We start from the raw sequence: 26,740 nt of genomic DNA, 5'->3' as shown, positions 1-26,740 counted from the left end.
TACTTACAGGATAGGTACCTCAGAATTTTTCCTCAGTCATTTTCTTATCCGCCGAAAAGGAAAGGGACGGGTAATCGACAAGCATAAAATTTATGGAACACACGTCAATTTTAAGCACAAATCTAAACCAACCGTCTAAAAATTTTACATCAGTCAATAACCCGACACATTCATTTACTCATTCTTCCTAAAATTAAGAGCTGTGAATCATCCGTCCCTTTCCTTTTCGACGGATATGAAAATGACGGATATAACTTAAAATAAAATTAGGCGGTGTCTCCAGGAATCGGGGCCATTGGCGGCGTCCGGTAAGGGTTCTCAAAAAGCGTCTGTTGAAACTCGGATACTTGCATGTCGGGGAGGGAGTTTCCAGGCTAATAATAGAATAAATAATAAGAATAGGTATAGCATTGTCGAGATTTCACATGATAATTATTAGGTACCTAATGGCCCCGATTCCTGCAGACACCTAATTTTATTTTAAGTTATACCCGTCATTTTCTTATCCGCCGAAAAGGAAAGGGACGGATGATTGACAACAAGTTAATTTTAAAAGGAATGAATAACCCGTGCGAATAAAATACGCATCTCCCTGGTATGCAATCCGTTTGACGCGCTGTCTACTTAATTCTGTCGGATTATTGCCCATGTAAAAGTTTTGACGCTTGTTTTAGATTTCAGCTTAAAATTTACGTGTACTTATTGTATAAATTTTATGCCTGTCGATTACCCGTCCCTTTCTTTTTCAACGGATGAGAAAATGACAGGTATAACTTAAAATAATATTAAATGGCGTCTGCAGGAATTAGCACCAATATCTCATTACTCGGGTAGGTACGGTCAGGAGCATTAATATGTATACACTTTGGTACCATGTCACATTAACTTTTTTGACAAATTGAACTGTAAGTCTCACTAAATCTCAAATATGTTAGCGCGACAGAGTCCTAAAGTGGGTACATTATATTGCTCATGACTGTACATAATATTTAATTACGTACTTACGGTTGTACGATAACGTCAATGTGTAGGTAGTGTCTGTGGAAAACGCGATGTTTTGTATGAAGTGTCTTGGGTGTGGTGTATTGACTTGTATGCATCTTGTATGTAAACCTGTCCTATCGATTCTTAACACACGAACACCGACTCACCGCGCGGTTGACCGCGTTTGTGATAACCGCCTAAGGCTGCTTTGCCACCAGAGCTGTGCGAGGTAGCTAAGCGATGTGCGAGGAAAAAATCCACCAATAGAATCACTTAATTTTCCTAACCTCGCTCAGCTCAGCTTTGGTGGAAAAGGGTTTAGCGAAGCGAGGTCATTCTACGTACAAAACAAGCGAGAAATGTGTGCGAAGGATGTGTTGCGAGGAATTTGTTGCGAGGAATATGTTGCGAGGTTTGCGACGATTTCACAGCTTCAAATTTGCGCATTTTGACAGCTCCGCTACACTTCATCGTACGAGACATTTACCTCGCACAGCTCTGGTGGAAACTCCTAAACATTTCCACAGCACAGCTACACATCCTAGTACGACACATTTTACTCGCACAGTTCTGGTGGAAAAGCAGCCTAAGGCCGGGTTTCTACTGAAGCGGAGATGGGCGGAGAAGAGCGGAGACGGATTTGACCAATCACAGCGTTCGAGAGAGCGAAAAACGAAGACGCTCTGTCACTCTCACCCTCACGGTGATTGGTCGATTCCTGCACATCTCCGCTCATCTCCGCACAGCGCCGCGTCAGTGGAAACGCCTAAGAAGGGAGATCTTCTATCAATGGTATCCAGGAGGGCCATAAGCGGTGGACTTTTTGTACGTATTCCTGCTCTGGAAGCCAGTGAGTGATCCGCTGAAGTCTGATGGGGTATTATAGTTGTACCCTGAAAGAATAAATAAAGAAATACAATGACCATTTTTCCATTTTATTCCCATTTTTTTTGACGATAAATCATATGTTTTCCTTTGTATTACTTTAGTATATAATAACAGTAGTAAGTATTTACGTAATCTTAATAATCTGTACTTTAGTCATAGAATAAGGAATAATACTGCATATAGAACGGTAACTTGCTTCTATGCTGTTCTGGGAGCAAATAAAAAACATAGAAAACGTTCAGCTGCATGTCTTCCCGGGCATGTCGTAAAAACCGACAGAGGGATTGTGTCCTCTAACATGATGGACTAATGTTATGGGCGATAGGCTGATCCCTTATCACCATAAGGTTCATCATATCCATCTTAGGACTTTATATCAACAGTGGCTGCAAGTTGTCTTTGATTACTTGTGGCTCTGCCCACCCCATTAGGGATTACGGGCGTGAGTTTATGTATGTATGTATAGAACGGCAACTCTCCGCTCCCCACCAGCGCAGCGGCTGAACTAGGTTTACCTCACCCCCTCTCGGTCTTACTTTAGTCTTCAATCTTATGGGCGTCAGAGGTTACACACACGCGCGTGTACGATAACGTCAATGTGTAGTGTAGTCTGTGTAAAACGAGGTGTTTTGAATGAATTCTCTGTGGTATAAGCAAATAGATAATACGTTTACCTTGTTGGTTGCTGTGTGTCGGTTCTGGGTAGTGGGCTTCTCCCTCGTACCTCACGTCAGCATGGAATCCTGTCTGCCAATCAGCGTGGTACGTCACTGGAAATGATAAAAAAAAAACACATACAGGCTGTTGGAAAATTCCACTTGATATTACCTCAGAATAATGAGCTGAATCATCCTCCTCAGTATTCGTTACGATGTCACTTACACCCCTTAAAAGTACATATTAGTAGCCATACAAGTAGTTATGGGTGTTAGTGACACCGTAACGAATACTGTGAGGAATGATTCGCAGATGGCTCGACCATTTATAGACGGCGATACGGCACACCACCAGTACGAAAAAACTTGAACTTTCAATGAAAAAATATATACAGGAGTGACATCGTAACGAAAAATTTGAGGGATGATTCAGACCATAATATAATTCTGAGTTGATATCAAGTAGAATTTTCCGTCGCAAAGGTATGGAACTGAAAATTATTTAAAAAAACGCTAAATTTTTCATGAATTTTCCGACAGGAAGTTCTAACACCTGTATATTTTTTTTCATTGAAAGTCCAAGTTTTTTCGTACTGGTGGTGAGCCGTATCGCCGTCTATAAATGGTCGAGCCATCTGTGTTAGTGAAAATTGCACTTAAGATAAATGAATAACTCATTGGTGCAAGTACGGTACCGGGGTTCGAAAGGGCGTACAAAAAAAAAAAAAATTTTTAAACTCACCAATCTGCGTACGCCCATCGGGAAGCTGAACCCTGTACTCTCCCCTCACGACGTTCCCATCAGAGCTCTCTCGACGATCATAGTCGTTGCCCGACTGAGCATCCTTTACTGAATATCCAAACTCATACGACTTGGGCTGGGGACAGTACAATGCAATGTAATGTAATGTAATGCTAAATAGCAAATGCAATTCATAACCCTTCGTTCTCATAATATTATATTCTCAAAATATTACATTCGCAAAACATTACGTTCGCAAAATATTATATTCTCTAACATAACATACATAAACAGCCTATATACGTCCCACTGCTGGGCACAGGCCTCCCCTCAATCAACCGGAGGGGTATGGAGCATACTCCACCACGCTGCTCCAATTCGGGTTGGTGGAGGTGTTTTTTTACGGCTAATAGCCGGGACCAACGGCGTAACGTGCCCTCCGAAGCACGGAATCATCTTACTTATTCGGACAATCAGGTGATTCAAGCCTGAAAAGTCCTTACCAAACAAAGGACAGTCTCACAAAGTGTTTTCGATAATGTCCCCATCGGGAATCGAACCCGGACCTCCAGATCGTGAGCCTAACGCTCTAACCACTAGACCATGGAGGCTGTTCAATGCAATTCAATGTAATAATAATAAAATGTATTTATTGTGGTAATAGACCCATACAACAAAATAAATAATAAACTAAAATAAGATTATGCGATATGGGTGTAATAAAATACAAGCTAGTCGGAAATAAAAAGAAAAACTAAACGAATATCTTTGTAACTAAATTATTACAAAGAAAAATACATACATATATATATATGATGGTCGGGGAAATGGGGATCGAAAACGGCATAAACGACACTGGTTCCTATCCAGTCATGAGCAATATAATGTACCCACTTTAGGACTCTGCCGCACTAACATATTTGACATTTAGTGAGACTTACAGTTCAATTTGGCAAAAAAGTTAATGTGACATGGTACCAAAGTGTATACATATAAATGCTCGTGACCGTACATATAGCCTATAGCTGTTAGTCGTTCTGCCTACCACTTTAGGGGCAACAAGCGTGAGTGTAAAGTATGTACTTTACAAGGAAAATATTTAATCAGTTTTATAATTGTTTTAATTATACATACTTCTAAGATAACCTATAACTTTGTATAAAATTGGACAGAAGAAACTATAGAGTAGTTCTTTAAACTATATTTAAACGTGGGTAAGTTTTATTAAAAGAATATTAATTGAACACAGCAATTGTTCATTTGATTTAAAACAAATACAATTCACTCCGTACGGGGTAGAAGAGCTGCAAGTTTCCAGAAGTATAGCCCGGACACGACCTATGTGGTTCTGTCTCAACTGGACCACACATGGCTCATGTAACGACTGCTTACGGGCTAAGTATAAGGCTCTTGCGGGCCATATATTTTTATTCCCTTCGCAGTGGAAGTGAGTGGCGTATAGTGCGCTGAAGCCAGGGCCTTTGTGCGCGAGTTGGGGCGGCGCCTCAGAAATAGTGGAGCGGATCCCCGCTCAGAATCGTACCTGGTGCAACGCATATCGCTGGCTGTTCAACGCGGAAACGCAGCCAGCATTATGGGTACAATTGCACCAGGTACGATTTGAGGCGGGCTTTTTAATTAAGGTTTAGTTTAAGAGTTAATTTACATAATTTATAATATTTTTTTTTAGTTTTATTTAATTTTATTTTTGTTTTTGTTTCATAATTTTGTTCTGTAACTGCTTAATTACCGCACCGCGGCCATTTCAGAAGCATGTATGTCTACTCCATGTATTTCTTTGTTCTCAATGACATAGTAAGTATCTCTCGTATGCCGTTGTTTAGTTATCGAAAAGCTTCAGATAGATACGGTAAGTACATACAATATGTTATTTAAACTATTTTAATAGTCCCAATATTTTTTAAAATATTTATTTTAGAAATTTTCTAAAAAGTAATACTTACATAAACAGCCTATATACGTCCCACTGTTGGGCACAGGCCTCCCCTCAATCAACCGGAGGGGGTATGGAGCATACTCCACCACGCTGCTCCAAGGCGGGTTGAATATTCAATTTTTACCGACTTCAAAAAAGGAGGAGGTTCTCAATTCGACCGTATATTTTTTTTTTTTTTTTTTTTTTTTTTAATGTTTGTTCGGGCATATCTTCGTCGTATATGAACCGATTTTGATAATTCTTTTTTTGTTTGAAAGGAGATATACCCAAGGGGGTCCCATGTCAAGGAAGTCAGGATCTGATGATGGAAGACCAGAGAAATCGAGGGGAATTTTCAAAAATCGTAGGAGCGACTAGTGCGTTTGTAAAGTCATATTGATCGGATCGATCTTTAGGCTTCGGGAAAACTTCCCGACCTTCGAAAACTGGTCAGCATCAGGGAGATACCCTATGGCCTGGCAAAACTATACAACCTGGAGCAATTTTTCTTTCACGAAACGTATTTAAATCTTGATCAAATCCAATCGCCGGTGCAAAAAAACAAAATGGCGGTAAAAAAAAGATGGCCGCCATACAAAATTTTGTCGATTTTGGAAGAAGCCCGTTTGGGTAAAAATAATGTATGGGGCGCTTACTCAAAACGTCATGTAGAGTACGGAAATACTTTCTGGTCACCAAAAACTGCTCCGCATCAGAGAGATACTCTACGGCCTGGCAAAACTATCGCACGTGAACCAATATTTCTTTCAGAGCACTTATTTAAATCTTGGTCAAATTCCATAGCGCGTAAAAAAAAAACAAAATGGCGGAAAAACAAGATGGCCGCCATACACAATTTTGTTTTTTCAGAAAATGTCTCGGGATATAAAATATATATCGGGGTTGTGATCGGATCGTCATGTTAAGTATGGAAATACTTCCCGATTTTCGAAAACTGCTCCGCATCAGGGTGACACCCTACGGCCTGGCGAAACTATCACACCTGAACCAATTTTTCTTTCACAAAACCTATTTAAATCTTGGTCGAATTTAATGGCCGGTGAAAAAAAAAACAAAATGGCGAAAAACCAAGATGGCCGCCATACAAAATTTTGTTTTTCCAGAAAATGTCTTGGGGGTAAAAATGATGTATAGGGGTGTGATCGGAACGTCATCTTTGAAAACTGCTCCCAATCAGGGAGACATCCTACGGCCTGGCAAACCTATTGCACCTGGATTTTGTTTGTTTCCACGACACCCATTTAAATCTTGGTCAAATTCTGTCGCCGGTGAAAAAAAACAAAATGGCGGAAAAACAAGATGGCCGCCATACGAAGAGGGACAGTTTCGAATAAAATACGCGAAATCTACTGTATCTATATGTATGCGTGAGTGTGTATGATAGCAGCTTCCACTGACAACCACATGTGTGTGTGTGTGCGTGTGTGTGCGCGCGTGTGTGTGTGTATGTGTGTGTGTGTGTGTGTGTGTGTGTGTGTGTGTGTGTGTGTGTGTGTGTGTGCGTGTGTGTGTGTGTGCGTGTGTCTGTGTGTGTGCGTGTGTACGTGCGCTTGTGCTCGTGTGCGTTAGCGCGTGTGTGAGTGTGTGTGTGTAAACATGTTCATCAATAATAATTGTGATCACTACTAATCATATATTATTATATATCAATATAAATCAGAAAATCTGTCTGTCTGCATCCTTGCTCGGTCTAACCATCACTTAAAATCGTAAAATAAAATAAAATTTTTAACAAAAAAAAAACCGACTTCAAACGCAAAACTAAAAAGCAATAAATAAATTCACTTCGCACAAAGTAATTAGTACGTATTTTCAATTAGTTAATTATTTTATAATTCTGAAGTCGGTGCGAAGTAAATGCTACAACAACCCTACTACAATATCAAATTACTATGTACACACAATATTGTTTAATACCTATATCAAAGCAATTACAAAACAATGTCAAACAAAAAATTACAAAACAATCTAAGAAAAATATAAGAATCGGTACTTCGTTGTAGCATTTCCTTGGCACCGGCTTCAGAATTATAAAATAATTAACTAATTGAAAATACGTACTAATTACTTTGTGCGAAGTGAATTTATTTATTGCTTTTTAGTTTTGCGTTTGAAGTCGGTTTTTTTTTTGTTAAAAATTTTATTTATTCATAAACTAACACAGTTGGCTCGACCATTATAGACGGCGATACGGCTCACCAGCTGTGAAGTTGGTCTAACAGAAAGCTATTTGAGGTGTGGAGACTTAGCACATCTTGCGATGAATGTACTTCTGACTTCCTCAATTGGGATATAGCCGTGTTTATGTTGAATAGTTGACTGCAGGGTCCAAGTTATACCTGTAATTTTTTTATTCACCGAAAAGGTAAGGAACGGATGATTGACAACTGTTAATGTAATGAGTGAATGAATAACCCTGGCGAATAACATAGACATCTCGCTAATATGAAATCCATTTGACGCTGCTGTCAACTTAATTCTCGTCGGGTTATTGGCCAATATAAAATTTTGGAAATGTTTTTTTTCTGCCTAAAATTGACGTGTGTTCCATACATTTTATGACTGTCGATTACCCGTCCCTTTCCTTTTGGGCGGAAAAGAAAATGACAGGTATAACTTAAAATAAAATTAGATGGTGTGCACTGGATTCCTCCGTGGTCTAGTGGTTAGAGCGTTAGGCTCACGATCTGGAGGTCCGGGTTCGATTCCCGATGGGGACATTGTCGAAATCACTTTGTGAGACTGTCCTTTGTTTGGTAAGGTACTTTTCAGGCTTGAATCACCTGATTGTCCGAAAAAGTAAGATGATTCCGTGCTTCGGAGGGCACGTTAAGCCGTTGGTCCCGGCTATTAGCCGTAAAAACACCTCCACCAACCCGCAGTGGAGCAGATTGGTGGAGTATGCTCCATACCCCCTCCGGTTGATTGAGGGGAGGCCTGTGCCCAGCAGTGGGACGTATATAGGCTGTTTATGTATGTATGTATGTACCGGAATCATCACCATTTATAATCCGTTTTACAATTTCAGCTTGAAAATGAAGCTTCTTATAGTCCTGTCAAGTCTAATAATCGTACAAGCAGGAGTCATCAAAGAAGATGAAGAAACGTGTGATGGTGTTAATGTGGACAATAAGTACCATGACAAAGAAGTACTGAAAGCTGAACTGGATAGGCCGTACTTACTAGCTGTAGACTATAGTAATAATGTTGTCTACTTCAGCTATAGTATCACAGCTTCTGATGACGAATTCAAAACGGCTAGACTGAATCTTGAGACTAAGGAATTTCAAGATATAAAAGGTAATACTAATAATAATAGGTTGACTGGTTTTTCAAATGAGGAACGCGGTACCAGACTTGCACCAATGCGTCATTAATTTATCTTAAGTGCAATTTCGACTAACACAGTTGGCTCGACCATTATAGACGGCGATACGGCTCACCACCTATCACGTTGGTATCAACGGCCTCCGTGGTCCAGTGGTTGAGCGTTGGGCTCACGATCCGGAGGTTCGAGTCCCGGTGGGGACGTATCACAAAAATTACTTTGTGGTCCCTAGTTTAGTTAGGACATTACAGGCTGATCACCTGGTCCGAAAGTAAGACGATCCGTGCATCGGAAGGCACGTTAAGCCGTTGGTCCCGGTTACTACTTACTGATGTAAGTACGTAGTCGTTATATGAGTCATATCAGGGGCCTTTGGCGGCTCAATACTAACCCTGACACCAGGGTTGATGAGGTTGGTAATTCACCTCATAACCCACACGATAGAAGAAGACGTTGGTATAACAGAAAGCTCGGTGAGGTGCGGGTATTTAGTTCACTGTGAGGTCGCAGACTCAAATCTTAGCTCGTACTTAGTATTATTGATAGTACTGATACCAGGGTTGATGAGTTTGTCATTGATGTGATAACTCACACGGCAGAAGAAGAAGATTCTTCATTCTATGATCTCGTAAAACACTAAGGGATTGTGTCCACCACAACCCGACGGAAGATTATATGGATGATCTGTCACTATACGGTTCATAGATATCTGTTTTTCTGCTACAAGTTTTTCGCTCATTCAGCGCTTATCGCTATCGACCCACTAGGGTCGATTAATTCTTTCAAATATTCTTCCTTTTAGACGAGCTCTGAGCCGAGGTTCGCGCCCAATTGGGCACCCTCAGGCCTGTTGTCTTAAATTTTGTACCGGGTGAGAGCCCTCAGCGCTCCCCATTTGTCCGGCCAAAGTATTGCCATCTGCGGCAAATCTACAATAAGTCACGTCAAAAAAAAAGCTGCAAGTTTTCTGATATATTGTGATTCTGTTCATCTCATTAAATAAGATGATCACACGCGTATACGCATGTAACATAAATATTATATACCTCAAAAATGCAAGACTTATGTCCTTAATATATTTAGTTGTATGCCTATTTTACCAGTCCCGCAAATAATTTTAACCATTTTATAATACTTTTAGGTGTCAACAATGGTTTCGCTCAAACAGTCGACCCGAAAACTAACGACGTTTATATCGGAGGCAGTGATGGCATTTACAAATACAATTATAACACTGACAAAGCAGAATTCTATGGCGCAAAAGACGAAAACATCTGGACTCTCTTCGTCAAAGATGATATTTACTATTCATCCTTCCCATCGCAATTTCTCTACGTATCAAATAATGATACTTTCGAAAGATTTAAAGATCTAGAAGACACAAAAGTTGATAATTTCTTAATAGACAAAGAAGACCTTATATTCTTCACGAATGGTACAGGGCTGTACAGTCAGAAGAAAGGTTCGAAAGATGCTGAGTTTTATGAAGACTCTACAGGCATAAGAGGCATAACTTTAGATGTAAATGGAAATGTGTATGTTTGTAAAAGTGATGGAATATATTCAGTTGATAAAACAATGATGTACCTGATCAAAATAGCTGATTTGGATGATGCGTTTGGTGTTGCGTTTGACAAGGATAATAATATTATTTACTCTGACGCCACACAGTTGATTCGATTAAAACCTAATGAGGATAAAAATTGTTAAAGAAGTCAAAATTTCTTAAAGTTACGCAACATAATGTATTAATTTTGTTTAATTTGATTGATGTTGAGGCGACTACAAGTAAATCTCTGTGAAGATAAGTAATAATATTTTATTTTAAGATTATAACTGATACAGAATGACAGTGTTACTTCTATTTGAGCATAAGTCCTTTCACGTTGGTCTAACAAAAAGCTCGGTGAGGTGTGGGTACTTAGTACATCTTGCAGTGGATGTACCTATGACTACCGCAATTGGGGTGCAGTCGTATGCTTATGTTACATTATTAGTCTTAGATGCATACTTTTTTCTTTCTTTTTTTCCTATATCACCTGTTATCTCCATTGCAGAGTCACCAAGTATGATATCATGAACCGTACCTATGGTGAAAAGTGCCCAACTAATTTGCCCGTAATATTAGTCCATCATGTACACGATCCCTAAATCGATATTTACAACTTGCCCTGAAGCTAAAGCATGATATCTTTATTTTCTTTCCTAATTCATCTTCATATAAAAGTAAGTGTGTAATCTCAACAAATGTCAAATTGCAATATTGCTTTTTTGGAAGTGCTTTGATGTGACCTTCTTAACTGTCCTGGATATTAGTGACATCGTAACGAATAATGAGGAGGCTGATTCAGACTATGATTCTGAGTTAATATCAAGTGGAATTTTCCGTCGCAAAATTCATGTATTCCTTTAAATTATTGTCCGTTCCATACTTTTGCGAAAATTCCACTTGATAACAACTCAGAATCATGATATGAATTATGCCTCAAAGTTTTCGTCACGATGTCACTAACACCCTGCAAAGAGAACAACCAACAACAAACCAACAACCTCAAAATAATGTGTGATCGTTGGTTTAAACATTCCGCTATAATCGCCTAGGCTTTTCTCTTCTGACTTTACACCCGCAACATAAAATATTTTTCGTAAGTGTACTGTCATTCATTCTCTAAAGTATACACATCTACCTACCCGTAAAGGGAGATGGGCGTGATGCTATGTCATGTTATGCATGTAATCATTATTGGAAACAGTTTTCATTGTGATGCCTCGGTAAAATCACAAGTGTAATTACCCAACCTACGACTGACCTCCAAAGTTAATCCAACGATATGCATTCGAAAAATAGACGACAAACAAACTATGATCTTTATTTCCATACATATTTGTGACAATATTAATAAAGTTGAACTTCTGAAACGCAATAATATAGTTGTTAATGTGATAACGGATGAAAACATAGAAGTTCAGTGTGATAAAACAAGTTACATACATAAGACGTATTAAATAAAAAAGAAAAATGTGTAGTGTATATAAAATTTGTAATTTCGTACTACTGGTGTTTTTACTGAGTGTCGAGTCAAAATTACAATTAATTTTCACCGATCGACCATTACAACGAATTGGAGCAAGGATATACAAGAAAGAACTGTTGACAAACAAATTCGATGATCCAAAAGAGTTAGCATACGACTCTGCAACTAGAAACCTCTATTTCATGTACATGGACGATGAGATACAGAATTCTGGAAGGGCTTACGTAAATGTTATAACAAAACAAGCAATGAAAATCAAAGGGATTGAGAAAAACAAAGCGACAGCAGTTGATAACGAAAATGGTGACGTGTACTTTGGATCCGAAAATGGTCTTTATAAGTACGATCCTATAGATAACGTCGCAAGGAACATTGGTCTTTACAACATTAACATTTTAAAACTAGTTATAAAATACAATGAAATGTACTTAATAGATGCAAATACACACATGCTGTATAAAGTCTATGACAATTTTAGAACTGTTGCTAAAGTGGATAACATGAAAACTGTAATAGAATTTGAAGTTGACAATCAGAGTAATATACATTATGTCGCTATGTGTGGTCTCTATTGCATCACAAAAGACCATGAAATTGTGAAAAATAAGGACTTGAATTTGGTATATCACTTCCTTATTGATGAAGAAAGAACTCTCGGGGTTAAAGAGGATGGTATTTATAATATAGATTGTAAGAACGGAACGGCGGAGAAGCTTGCAGATATGGATTTCTTCCCTCGAAGTATAATATATGGAGACTATGGAGATATATATTATTCGACAGATAATGATATATTTAGGTTAAGGCCAGTAAGTTCTTATCTTATTTATAATATTTACGGGAAACGACGCAGTGAGACAGATGTTTAGGGAAGTAAATAACTTGTTTACTTATTTATATTGTGTTTTATTTGTCTTAACTTAGGTTTCTTTATCAAATTAGTTATTACCAGATATCTCAAGGGCATGAATATTCGTCAATAATACAGACACAACCGTATTATTAGTATCAAATGGCCATTTTTAAATTGTAAATTTATCGTATATGGCATTAACTACTTGGCCGGACAAATTAGGAGCGTTGTGAGCTCTCACCTGGTACAAATTTTAAAACAACAGGCCAAGTTGGGGACGAATTTTGCCACTGGGCGTCGTCTGAGAAAATAATATTTGAAAGAATTAATCGACTCTAGTTGGTCGATAGGTCTTCTGTCGTGTGACTTCATCTACCCTAGTGTCAGCGATAAGCCCTGAAATCTTCGACCACACCCCGGCGGGGTCGTTATCGGGGTCCTGAAGTGTTTGTTGTCGCATCCATCGCAAGAGAACTAAGTACCCACACCTCACCGAGCTTTCTGTTAGACCAACGTAATAGGTAGTGAGCCGTATCGCCGTTTATAATGGTCGAGCCTCATTGGTGGATGTCTGGTACCGGGATTCGACCCGGCGCTGTCCGTTTGAGAAGCAAGTAACCATAAAACCACAGTGACTTGTAAAATAAACATTTCATACATACTGGTCGAGTTGATAACTTCCTTCTTTTTTGACATCGGTTAAAAATGTACAAAATAAAGTTACACTTACCACCTCATTCTCGTGACCGTGCCCATGGTCTTGCCCGTGGTCGTAATGTCCAGACCCTGAGTTGTCGTAATTGGACTGGGCTTGTCCAAAACCTGAGTGCGTGGGTCCGGTGTGACCGAACGAGTTCGGTGGGAGATAGCTGTTACTTGGTGCGTTATAGCCTGTAATTAAAAAAAATGTTTTTGGAGTATGGTAGAGCGCCATATACCGTAAGCCGCAGTTGGGAGTAGTCACTCAGCACAAGTCAAGGCGTTAACCATGACGCTGATATTCTGTGGACCCAGCTATGTAATAATATATCTTTATTGCACAAACTTACAACAAGAGAATGACGATAGTTAGACTATTTTTCTTCGTGTGGGTTATGAGGTGGATTACCAACCTCATCAACCCTGGTGTCAGGGTTATTACTGAGCCGCCAAAGTCCCCTGACATGGCTCATGTAACGACTACATACTTACATCAGTTAGTAGTAACCGGGACCAACAGCTTAACGTGGCTTCCGAAGCACGGGTCATCTTACTGTCGGACAATCAGGTGATCAGCCTGTAATGTCCTAACCAAACTAGGGATCACAAAGTTATTTTTGTGATATGTTCCCACCGGGATTTGAACCCGGGACTTGCGGATTGTGACCCCAACGCTCAAACCACTGGACCACCGAGGTCGTACGAGTATGTCAAGATGGCGAGACTACAGTTTAACGTTTGACGTGTGCTGTCAACTTAATTCTTTCGGGTTTCGGGTTATTGGCCAATGTATAACTTTGAGAGGGTTATTAAAATTTCAATGTCTGCATAAAATTGACGTGTTCCATAAATTGTATGCCTGGCGATTGCCCGTCCCTTTCCATTTGGACGGATAAAAACATGACAGGTATAACTTAAAATAAATTCTGATGGTGTGTACGTCTACGAGCATCAATATGCATACACTTTGGTACCGTGTCACATGATGTTTTTTGACAAACTGCACTGTAAGTCTCACTAAATGTTAAATATGTTGGTGCGACAGAATCCTAAAGTGGGTACATTATATTGCTCATGACTGTACATATTTTATTAATAAAGATTACAAACAAACAGGGTCTTACCAGAACTCGGAGGTAAGTACTGATTATTTGGGGCCGTGTACCCACTCTGGTAGTTGGGTCTTCTGTAGTTGTATCCACCCTGGACAGGAGGTTCACACGCTGCTAGAGTGGCCAGGAGAGCGAGGGATAAGACCTGGAATCAGAAAAAGAACAAAATTTGAATCAGTGTTCGGAAAACCCATTTAAAAAGTTAACCGGTATAAACGGTTACAGATTTAATCGATTATCCTTTTATCACGGTAACATCTAATTTCATTATATCTAATTTGATTTAATTCGTAAGATTAGTTTACAATAATTTAAGGATTTGACATTGTTTTATATGGATGGCATGACATGTTTCAAGCATTATCGACTTGGGATTTTACCTGTAATGATAATGTGTTTGTGATCTTAGTGAATAAATAAATAAATAAGTAAGTATTAAAACATGTTCAAATTTCGAATTTACATATATTCAGTTGGTAACATTAATGATTTTATATCTAGATTAAGAATGTAAATAATTGTATTGTAAGTTTTTAAACATTGTCGCCTTGCGACCTGTAGACAATGGTGCTGATTTCAGTACAAACCATCTAATTTTAGTTTAAGTTATACCTGTCATTTTCTTAAGCGCCGGAAAGGACCCTACAGAGCTTTGGATTTATATTTATACAGTAAATATTATGACCCTTATTATTACACCCGGGACCCCGACCTGACCGGACCTGTCAAATCGTCAGGTTAGGTAAGCCCCTGTGAAAACGGGATAATGCTAGGGAGATGATGGTGATTATTACACCCAGGCATAACACATCTTCCAACCATTATTATTCTGACCGAGAAGGACTTACGATGACCAAATTGGAGATGTCCTTAGAAAAGGTTCAATACGATCTACTCTGAACCGGCGTGCGTGTATGAAGCGATTGATGAATGTGGAGGAAGCAAGTTTTTTTTTTGACGTGACTTATTGTAGATTTGCCGCAGATGGCATTAACTACTTGGCCGGTGAGGAAGCAAGAGAAGTGTGTCAGGATCGAAGCAAATGGAATTCTATAGTCTCTGCTTACCCCGGTGGGAAATAGGCGTGAGTTTATGTATGTATGTATGTATTATTATTCTGATCAAAATAAAGTGAACGTAATTCTATATCTGAACCAAATGTCAAGCTTATTTTTTATGGGTGTCATCATCACCAGCCCATTAACGTCCCCACTGCTGGGGCACGGGCCTTCCCTATGGATGAAAAAGGAGATCAGGCCTTAAACCACCACGCGGACCCAACGGATGCAACCGGGACCAACGGGTTAACGTACCTTCCGAAGCACGGAGGAGCTCGAGATGAAAACTTTTTTTTTGTGGTCACCTATCCTATGACCGGCCTTTGCGAAAGTTGCTTAACTTCAACAATAGCAGACCGAGCGCGTTTACCGCTGCGCGACCGAGCTCCTCATTATGGGTGCTCCTCCTTTTTATGGGTGTATTTTTGTATGATTATGTACCCGAATAATTAAAAAATACGACGACTTAAAGCAGTTATCCTATCCTACGGATCGTCTTAAAAAAAACCATTTGAAAAGAAAGCAAAATTGTTATTTGACATTTGTTTGCATTGCGCACTTAATTTTATATGCGCAAATGTCAAATTACAATATTGCTTTTTTAGATGAATTGCTTCAATGTGGCCTTTTTAACCCCCCTGTTTTATGTTCCGAAAGGGATATGACGTGATATTTCAGATACGTACATACACGTAACAATAACTTTATTACTTAATAATAATATCCTGTTGAACACAAATTCTATTCTATTCATTACATCACATCCGAAACAGAAAATTATTGTTATGTAAAACAACTTTCTAAACGCATTGCCAAATATTTTAAACAATTTAAAATTAAATGACCACCATTGTGGAAAATTAAACAATAGATTTATTGTATTTGTTCAGTAGCTATTTTATTCAAATGTATTGTATTTTATTTATTAAGTATTTCAATATAATGTTATGTATTTTAATTACATGTTATAAATAAATTGCCGATTTTATATTTAATAGGTATTTTAGTATTCGCGTTAGGGAATGTAATCCCAACGCGAGATTGCAAATTCGAGATCCCGCGGGATTGGAAAATATCAAGCCCGCGAGATCCCGAAATTTTCATAAAAAATGTGTAAAGTTTAGGATGTCTGAAAACGATGAAAAACGCATGTTTATGATAGTGAAGTTAATTAAAACAAAATATTTTTTTTAAAGAAAACAAATACCTTCGTATGTATGTTTTTTGTATGTATGTTATATATTTATTTGCATGTATTTATTGGTAAGTTGTACTTTTTATAGTTTATACCCGCAATCTTTCATTTTTTTTTCATTTTTCCTCACCTGTTTTTCTGGAAGTAATCGCTTTAAGGGATTGAGCCGCCATTTGCCATGTACTTAGTTAAGATTCTTTTTGTAATTATTTCTTTTTATTTTGGTGCAATAAATTGTATTTGTATTGTATTGTAAACCTTTATTCTTTAATATTACTAACTAAATAATTACGTTTTCTTTGGAAATCAGCATAATCAAAACAAAAAGTATAACTCAAGGAGATTCGCCCAATCCCGTCAATCTCGAATGGGATCTCGTCATATTATGCTTCGGGATTGATCCCCGACAGATCTAGCGGGATTGCATTCCCTCATCATCATCAGCCCATTAACGTCCCCACTGCTGGGGCACGGGCCTTCCCTATGGATGGATAGGGAGATCGGGCCTTAAACCATCACGCGGGCCCAGTGCGGATTGATGGTTATTAACGACTGCTAATGCAGCCGGGACCAACGGCTTAACGTGCCTTCCGAAGCACGGAGGAGCTCGAGATGAAAACTTTTTTTTTGTGGTCACCCATCCTATGACCGGCCTTTGCGAAAGTTGCTTAACTTCAACAAACGCTGACCGAGCGCGTTTACCGCTGCGCCACCGAGCTCCTCATTGACGCATTCCCTAATTGACGTAAAATGCACATAACATAAGCTGACAACTATATCCCAATTGGGGTAGTCAGAGGTACGTCCATAGCAAGATGAACTAAGTACCCACACCTCATCGGGCTTTTTTCTAACGTAATTGGTTGAGAGCTGTATCGCCATTTACAATGGTCGAGTCAACTGTAATTACACATTAGATTCAAGCCTGTAATCTCTAATGGGGTTGGCAGAGAGAGCAAATGAAGATACTTTATTGTTAAACAAAGATCTATCAGATTAAAGATAGAGTCGTAATTACAGTCATAGAATAAGGAATAGTACTACGTATAGAACGGCAACTCTCCGCTCCCCACCAGCGGCTGAGCTAGGTTTACCTCAACCCCCCTCGGTCTTACTTTAATCTTGAATCGTATGGCGTTAAACGTCACACACACACACACACACACACAGACTACCTACACTACACATTCTTCTTCTTCTTCTATCGTGTGGGATGTGAGGTGGATTACCAACCTCATCAACCCTGGTGTCAGGATTACTATTGAGCCACCCAAGGCTCCTGACATGGCTCATATAACGACTACTTACTTGCATCAGTAAGTAGTAACCGGGACCAACGGCTTAACTCCGAAGCACAGACAATCTGGCGATCAGCCAGTAATATCCTAACCAAACTAGGAACCTCAAAGTATTTTTTGTAATATGTCCCCACCGGGAATCGAACCCGGGACCTCCGGATCGTGAGCCCAGCGCTCAACCACTGGACCACGGAGGTTGTTACATTACACATTGACGTTATCGTACACAGACGTGTGAAACGTTTTTTGTATGAAGTGTCCAGTGTGTGTTTTAGTCTTAAATAGCCGTAAGCCGCTAAGAGGGAGAGCGCAGACAATCTGTCTCGCTCACACTTACACGTTAGGCAGCGTACGGTAAAATGAGATTTTTGTATGGATTGTCCGGGGTGTGATGTAGTTTAGAATCTAGACTGAACCATTCATTAGGCCCTTCACGTTATGCCCTAGATGAGGCAACTTCACACTTACATACATAAATACAGACATACAAATATACATACACACAGGTTGTTGCATATTAATGCATCTTAGTATAACTGAGTGCATAGCTTGTTGACGTTGGTTTACATGAAGATAAATAATTCTTCACGTCCGTGGTCCAGTGGTTGAGCGTTGTGCTCACGATCTGCAAGTCCCAGGTTCAAATCTCAGTGGGAACAAATCATGAAAATCACTTCGTGATCACTATTTTGGTTATAACATTAGCGTCCTGTCGTATTGAGCGTCGCCAGGACTCTTTAGGCCGCCCCTTTTGCGTTTTCCACGCGCACACCAGGTCAGAGGTTGTCGGGACAGCTGGTGTTCCACAGGTCTTCTAAGGTCATGACCAATCCACCGCCACTTCCGTGTACGGGTAGCAGCCTCCACATTACCACACCCCGGACACTTCATACAAACACCCCTGTTTTACACAGATACTACACATTGACATTATCATACACGCGCATATGTGTGTGTGACGTCTGACGCCATACGATTCAAGTCTAAACTATTGTGGCGGCTGGAAAACTGCCGCCAACCGTTGAAAAACCGTTGAAAAAGAAAGGGACGGGTAATCGACAGGCATAAAATTATGGAATACACGTCAATTTTAAGTAGAAATCTAAAACAACCGTCTAAAAATTTTACATCGGCCAATAACCCGACAGAGTTAAGTAGACAGCACGTCAAACGGATTACATACCAGCGAGATGCCTATTTTATTCGCCCGGGTTATTCATTCGTTTTAAATTAACTTGTTGACAATCATCCGTCCCTTTCCTTTTGGACGCATAAGAAAATGACGGATATAACTTAAAATAAAATTAGGCGTTGTCTGCAGGAATCGGGGCCACTATCTTTAGTTTGGAAAATTACTATTCCATGTAACCCCGGCTAAAACCAAACAAAGGCTCCGCCGTGCGTTTGACCGCCGTGTGAGCCCTGTGACTTCGCTATTGTTTAACATACCCGAGCTATGTGTAATATGCACGAACTGACAGACGATCTGAATATATACGTACTTAAGTGCTTGTACATACTTACAATACAAGGAATAAAAATAAAATTGTTGTTCAAAATTCTAGATTAAGTAAATTAAATTCATCTTTTTTGGGGTTATGTAGGTATACGTTTTTACAATAAACCAGATAATATTTTAAATTTGTCAGAAAATAAATTTAAAGCTCACGTGAAGTTTGCTTTATGTAAAAAAGCTTATTATAAGATAAATGATTACCTAAATGATAAAAATGTCTGGTATTGAATGTATTCCTCTAGTATAACTTGTAATGTACCCTCATTGATTTAAAAGATGTGTTGCTGTTGCAGTTTCTTGTCATTTCTTCTCCTCAGCCATAACACCTTGCGAAATGACGTAAATTCAAAAATGTTACATTGACCTTCAACAAGTTTATCCATGATAATTACGTTGAATAAATGATTCTGATTCTGATTCAGTGTAAAGAGTTGGTTGAACAGATAGATTTATAAAAAAATATAAAAAATAATACAAACAAATTTCTGTTAAGTAGAAATAAGTTGTGCCTTTTGTCTCTCTCTCTGTTATCCTGTACAATAAATTATTAAAATAAAATAATAATAATAATTAACTAATATTGACGCCAACGTCCAGTCTTCTTCTTCTATCGTGTGGGTTGTGAGGTGTAGTACTAACTTCATCAACCCTGGTGTCAGGGTTACTATAGAGCCGCCAAAGGCCCCTGACAATGCTCACGTAACGACTACTTACTTACATCAGTAAGTAGTAACCGGTACCAACGGCTTAACGTGCCTTCCGAAGCACGGATCATGTAACTTTCGGCCATTCTGGTGATCAGCCAGCAATGTCCTAACCAAACTAGGGATCACAAAGTGATTTTTTGTGATATGTCCCCATCGGCGGAAGGCAAGAGGGAAACCACTGCCCTATTTTCCCTAAAAAAGTAGCATGGAGAATGCTACACCGACAAGAGCGTGGCTCTTAAAGTGATGATGATGTCCCCACTGGGATTCGAACCCGGGGCCTCCGGATCGTGAGCCCAACGCTCCACCACTGGACCACGGAAGTCGTTAACGAGGTCGTAACGTCCAGTAATGGTCAGGCACTGGCAGAAGAAGAAGAAAACCCTGTATTGAAATTCAAATTCAAAATTCAAATTCAAAAATATCTTTATTCAGTAGGTAACATAGTTACACTTTGAATCGTCAATTTCTACATAACGAACGTCTCATCCGCCTAAAACTACTGCAGCTTCTCACAACCTGTATAGCCGGGGAAAAGAAGCTGCAAAAAAATCCTCGGCACAGGGCCCTAGACGTTCTTTACAAAAATAAATATAAAATATTGTTATAAAATTGAGTAATTTAGCTGCCTGATATCAGAAATTGAAACTAACGTGTCTATTACGAGGTTTTGCTAACAAAAATCACAACCGAATATGATTTTTCAATACCTGCAATGTTATGTAGGTTAGTGAACCATATAGTGCAGTTAACGAGTGTGCGAATCGCATAAAGAATTAATATGACGACATAACTCGTTCAATTCCAATCAAACAATTACTTTTTCCATGGTTTTTAGATTGGGTTTTATATTTCTTATTGGTTCCGTAGCTTTCGTCATAAGTACAAGAATAATTTCATTCATACGTCGATCATTACTAACGTTCAATACAACTTTATATTTTTTTTACGGAACTAAGCCAATGAGAAATTAAGAAAGAGTTAAGTGTGACGCAAATACGCTATGGGTTTGCAATATTGATTTAGCTTCAAAGCGTTTTTTCGATTCTGCTTCGCACCACCCAAATCCCCTGGTAGTTGCGGCTTCCGAATACATCCCGCTTAGGGACGGTACTGAAAAGTATCGGCGTCCGAAGAACGTACCTAATATACGATCCCGACGACCCGATTACTCTAGCCATAGAGGCAGCCAATCAACTCGCGACAACTAACACTTCAGGACCCCGATACCGACCCCGCCGGCGTGGTCGACGATTTCCCTCAACCAGCACTTCTCGCTATCGACCCACTAGAGTCGATTAATTCTCGCTCCCCATTTGTCTGGCCAATTAGTTAATGCCATCTGCGGGAAATCTACAATAAGTCACGTCAAAAAAAAAGCAATATTGATTAGACAATTGAAAGACTTCAGGATCCTGATACGACCCCGCCGGCGTGGTCGACGATTTGCCTCATTCAGTGCTTACCGCTATCGGCCCACTAGCTTTCGAACGGCCTCCGTGGTTCAGTAGTTTAAGCGTTGGGCTCACGATCCGGAGGTCCCGGGTTCGATTTCCGGGCTTCCAGGTCCGGGGAAGTAAGAAAGAATCATTGCATTCACTGACAGGAAAGGGACGGGTAATCGACAGACATTTTTATGTATCACACGTTAATTTATAGGCAGTAATCTTGTAAGATGTAAAAATAAATACATCGGCCAATAACCCGACAGAATTACGTTGACAGCACACGTCAAACGGTTTGCAGACATACACCATAACTATAAGTTAATATACTTTATTGCCCGAATTTTTAACCGTTAGTTACGAGTACTCACAATTTTTAACGATGTTTGGTTTAACTGCCAATTTAACTGTGACTTTGACCGGATAAACCATAGTTAACTGAATGCGTGACTGTGTCATGAATGCTATTATGTATTTGTTAATATAAAATTGACTATAACTATTTATGTTGTAACTTGAAATAGTTTTATTATATTTTATGTGGAGCATTATGTATTGTTTAGTGGCTCGGTATATGCGTTAGGCGTGAGGGTCAGTATGTTTAAATTCAACAGCCTGGGTGTGATTATCCCTATTATTCACAGGGTCCGCTTACCTAACCTGAAGATTTGACAGGTCCGGTTTTTTACAGAAGCGACTACCTGTCTGACCTTCCAACCCGCGAAAGGTAAACAGCCCAATACAGGTTACGTCACATATCTCCCAAAATGCATTTCTCGGGAATGTGGGTTTCCTCACCATGTTTTCCTTCACTGCTGAGCACGTGATAATCATTTATGATCCAAACATGAATTCGAAAACAAATTCGACAATCATTGGTTTAGGTCTGTGCTGGATTCGAACCTGTGACCTCAAAGTGAGAGGCAAGCGTTCTACCAACTAGGCCACCACGGCTGCCGGATGTTTAAGTAATATGTTCCTATAAATACTTAAATCTTTTTGGTATCAACAGTCAAAACTATTTGATATTCTCAAAGCAAGGCAAAGGAAAACGGCCTTAAACATTCTATTGTTTTTGACAGGCTGATTTATCCGATTTCTCAAGTCACAAAAGTCACTGCGGTCGTGTGGTTCACCAGCTTGGTTTTCTAACGTTGAGCGCAGGTTCTGACCCCGGTATTGGATTAGCACCAATGAGTTATTAGTTCATCTTATCTCTATTATAGACGGCGACCTATCACATTAGTCTAACAGAAAGTTTGATGAGGTGTGGGTACTTAGTTCATCTTGCGATGGATGTATCTCTGGCGATACAGTCATAAGTTTATGTATGTACACGGCCATAACGACATCCGTGGATAGTTGAGCGTTGGGCTCACGATCCGGAGGTCCCGGGTTCGAATCCCGGTGGGGACATATCACAAAAATCACTTTGTGATCCCTAGTTTGGCTAGGACATTACAAGATGATCCGTGCTTCGCAAGGCACGTTAAGCCGTTGGTCCCGGTTAGTACTTACTGATGTAAGTAACTAGTCGTTATATGAGCCATGTAAGGGGCCTTTGGCGGCTCAGTAATAACCTTGATAACCGAATAGTAACCAGGGTTGATGAGGTTGGTAGTTCACCTCACAACCTACATAACAGAATAAGACTAACTTGTATTATTTCCTAACAATAAATATATAGGTATTATAATAATCTGTATTGCGAGGGGCAATTTGTATTTCATTCGTTTATTATCTGTAGCGAATAGGATCATTACTCCAAGTTACTCCAGTATCGGTCTGTCATTACGGTAATCATGTCATAGCTTTACTTTATCATATACAGTCGGATAAATTTGTCTTTTAGATATTTTAAAAAATAAAAAGAGAAAATTAAAAATCGAAAAAAAAGCCTGACCTGGAAACCGGCCTTATACGATACATAGATCGAAGGAATTTCGCATCGACAGGAGGAACTGGTGGTGTAATGGTTAACACGTTCGTCTGGGCTTGACTTTACAAGAGCTTTGACAAGAGCGTGGATCTTAAAAATGATGATGAATTCAAATTCAAGTATTCATTAATATCTTTGTTACTGAATAACATAGTTACACTTTGAATCGTCATTTTTAACCCCCGACGCAAAAACGACAGGTTTATGTGTCTGTCTGTGGCATCGTAGCTCCCAAACGGATGATCCGATTTTAATGCGGTTTTTTTGTGTGAAAGGTATATCAGTCGAGAGTGTTCTTAGCTATGTTTGGTGGAAATCGGTTCAGGTCTTCAAGGTCATCAGGTCGTTTGTTAAGTGTGATAGGAATGTTACACACTCAGTTTGCTTACAAGTATATGTGGGATGAGTTATTTTTTGCTTTTTATAGGGTTTAGCATTTTTAACCTTTTGTCATAATAATTGGGTACTTTTTTTGATCGGGTGTTTTTTTACATAACGAACGTCTCATCCGCCTAAAACTACTGCAACTTCTCATAACCTGTATAGCCGGGCAAAAAAGCTGCAAGAAAAACCTCGGCAAAGGAAGATATTCTTTTTTAAAAAATCAGTCAATTAGGTGATCAGCCTGTAATCTCCTAACCAAACTACGGATCACAAAGTTGATATGTCCCCACCGGGATCTGCTCTAAATGTCTATTTAATGCAGTGAGTGTATTTTTATAATATAATCATGCTAAGCTAGTGAAACTAATAAAACGGGTAGTCGGTATATCGTCCCATAAACCATAATTTGATGATAGACGTCGCATGCCTTCACTGGTCTGTCTTAGAGTAGGGAAAGTTATAATGTACTGGGTTATATAACAACATACTTACATCTTCTATCGTGTGGGTTGTGAGGTGGATGACCAACCACATCAACCCTGGTGTCAGCGTTATTATTGAGCCACCAAAGGCCCCTGACCTGACTCAAGTAACGACTACGTACTTACATAAGTAGTAACTGAGACAATCGGCTTACACGCCCTTCGAAGCACGGAATCATCTTACTTTTTGGACTTTTGATACTCGAACTCGCTCACCGAGAGGTTCAAATCGATAAGCTATGTAGATAATAATATAAAGTGCCTCAGTTATTCTTCTTTAGAAACCATAATCAGTATTATTACCCATTCTATGACAAGATTTAGGCATTGTAGATTTGACCTAGATTTAGATATAGATTTGATTTGAGGAGCTCGGTGGCGAAGGCCGGTCATAGGATGGGTGAACACAAAAAAAAAAGTTTTCATCTCGAGCTCCTCCGTGCTTCGGAAGGCACGTTAAGCCGTTGGTCCCGGCTGCATTAGCAGTCGTTAATAACCACCAATCCGCACTGGGCCCGCGTGGTGGTTTAAGGTCCGATCTCCCTATACATCCATAGGGAAGGCCCGTGCCCCAGCAGTGGGGACGTTAATGGGCTGGTGATGATGATGATTTAACCGACGTCAATGAAAATCGACACGAGTGTCAAAGAAAATAAATATCATAAGCTTACGATTATATCCCAACTGGGGTATCAGAGGTACATTCATCGCAAGATGAACTAAGTACCCACACCTCACCGAGCTTTCTGTTAGACCAACGTGATAGGTGGTGAGCCGTATCGGCGTCTATAATGGTCGAGCTAACTGTGTTAGTGAAAACTGCACTTTAGATAAATTAAAACTCATTGGTGCAAGTCCAGTACCGGGGTTCGAATCGACGCTCCTCGATTGAGAAGCAAGCCGGTGAACCACAGGACAACAGTGACTATTATTAACCATTTTACGGACAGAGACCATGGGTCATTGATAGTTCATAATAGGTAGTATGACACCTTGAAATCGGAACGTCATTAGACGTTCTGTCCTTTAAAGTGTTAAAAGAAATGTTCTTACCTTTAAATGTGCCATGTCGTATAATTGAATTGAAAACTGCAACAAGAAAACAACACGTTATTAGAAACATTTTAAAAAATCAAAACAAATTGTATTTTTTATCATCATCAACTCCCTAGCATTATTCCGTTTCTCATATCATATCACATAGGGTCTGTTTATCTAACCTGAAGATTTGACAGGTCCGGTTCTTTACAGAAGCAACTGACTGCCGCGAAGGAAAAACCAGCGCAATACAGGTTTGGTCACATTCCTCCAAAAATGCATTTCTCGGGAATGTGGGTTTCCTCACGATATTTTCACCGCTGAGCACGTGATAATCATTTATGATCCAAACATGAATTCGAAAACAAATTTGACTATCTTTGGTTTATGGTCAGAGGCAAGCGTTTTACTAACTGAGCTACCACGGCTCAAATGCACGACGGAAATTGTATTTTATAATATAATACTAGCGATCCGCCCCGGCTTCGCTCGGGTGCAATGCTGAGGAAAAAATAAAACTATTTACGAAATGACATTAAAAAACTCAAAAATAACAGTCTTTCTCCACTATTTATTGGATGTTATTATACATATAAACCTTCCTCTTGAATCACTCTATTTATTATAAAAACCGCATCACAATCCGTTGCGTAGTTTTAAAGATTTAAGCGTACATAGGGATATAGGGACAGAATTAGCGACTTTGTTTTATACTATGTAGTGATTAACTCAAAATATCGACAAACCAGAAAAGGGTATTAAGTGCTTTTTCAAAATGTTTTTATTTGTAGATTTGAGCTCAACCGTTTTTTTTTATGGTGACGTCACTGAAGTGTGACGTCAGCGGAGTGTGTCACACACACACATAATTATGAGCATCATTTGTCACTATGCGACTTGTATTTGTCACGACAATGCGATGTACTGAATAAGCAATAACCTATGTTGTGTCAAAGTGTCTAATTATTGCACCTTCGCATGGTAATACATACATAGCATCACGCTTCTATCCCCAAAGGAGTAGGCAGAGTCAGTTTTGTATACAATTATTATCGAAACTGTTATAAAAGGTTTGATTATTTAGAAGATATGGAATGCATGGGATTAACTGCCTAGGAGCCGATATTAGGCAGATAAATTACTGAATTACGTCTAGGGCCCTGTGACTGTGCCGAAGATTTTCTTGCAGCTTCTTTTCGCTATACGTAAAGGCTGTGAGCTGCAGTAGTTTTATGCGACGGATGCGACGTTCGTTATGTAAAAATTTACGATGCAAACTGTGACTATGTTTGTTACATTTTTGAATTTGAATAGAATCACTATTGTCTTATGGCGAGCTTTAAAAACTAATCTTAACGCTACATCTCTCTCGAGGTAGGGCAGCGTAATAATGTAAACATTGTTTTACATTTAGATCAATCCTA

General features: G+C 39.3%; 3 protein-coding genes across 3 annotated transcripts; 2 read left to right on the top strand and 1 right to left on the bottom strand.

Moving 5' to 3' along the window:
- Positions 1-1,737: 1,737 nt before the first annotated feature.
- LOC126378191 (pro-resilin-like) lies at positions 1,738-25,360 on the bottom strand. The gene is made up of 6 exons (XM_050026405.1): positions 25,332-25,360; positions 14,267-14,399; positions 13,174-13,334; positions 3,271-3,406; positions 2,547-2,642; positions 1,738-1,877 (listed from the first exon to the last, which is right to left on the bottom strand). Exons 1-6 carry the CDS (start codon positions 25,344-25,346, stop codon positions 1,771-1,773), a joined length of 648 nt encoding a protein of 215 aa, XP_049882362.1. The 5' UTR covers positions 25,347-25,360; the 3' UTR covers positions 1,738-1,770.
- Positions 5,042-10,407, top strand: LOC126378175 (ommochrome-binding protein-like). The gene is made up of 3 exons (XM_050026374.1): positions 5,042-5,140; positions 8,256-8,527; positions 9,697-10,407. The coding sequence occupies exons 2-3, from the start codon at positions 8,263-8,265 to the stop codon at positions 10,263-10,265; spliced, it is 834 nt and encodes a 277-aa protein (XP_049882331.1). The 5' UTR covers positions 5,042-5,140; positions 8,256-8,262; the 3' UTR covers positions 10,266-10,407.
- LOC126378170 (uncharacterized) lies at positions 10,556-12,487 on the top strand. Its single transcript, XM_050026368.1, has one exon. It carries the CDS (start codon positions 11,575-11,577, stop codon positions 12,457-12,459), a length of 885 nt encoding a protein of 294 aa, XP_049882325.1. The 5' UTR covers positions 10,556-11,574; the 3' UTR covers positions 12,460-12,487.
- Positions 25,361-26,740: the final 1,380 nt, after the last annotated feature.

The sequence above is a fragment of the Pectinophora gossypiella genome, chromosome 25 (assembly GCF_024362695.1).
Source record: "Pectinophora gossypiella chromosome 25, ilPecGoss1.1, whole genome shotgun sequence".
Lineage (NCBI taxonomy): Eukaryota > Metazoa > Arthropoda > Insecta > Lepidoptera > Gelechiidae > Pectinophora > Pectinophora gossypiella.
The sequence above is the reverse complement of the archived record's forward strand: the minus strand, read 5'-3'. Positions and strand labels throughout refer to the sequence as shown.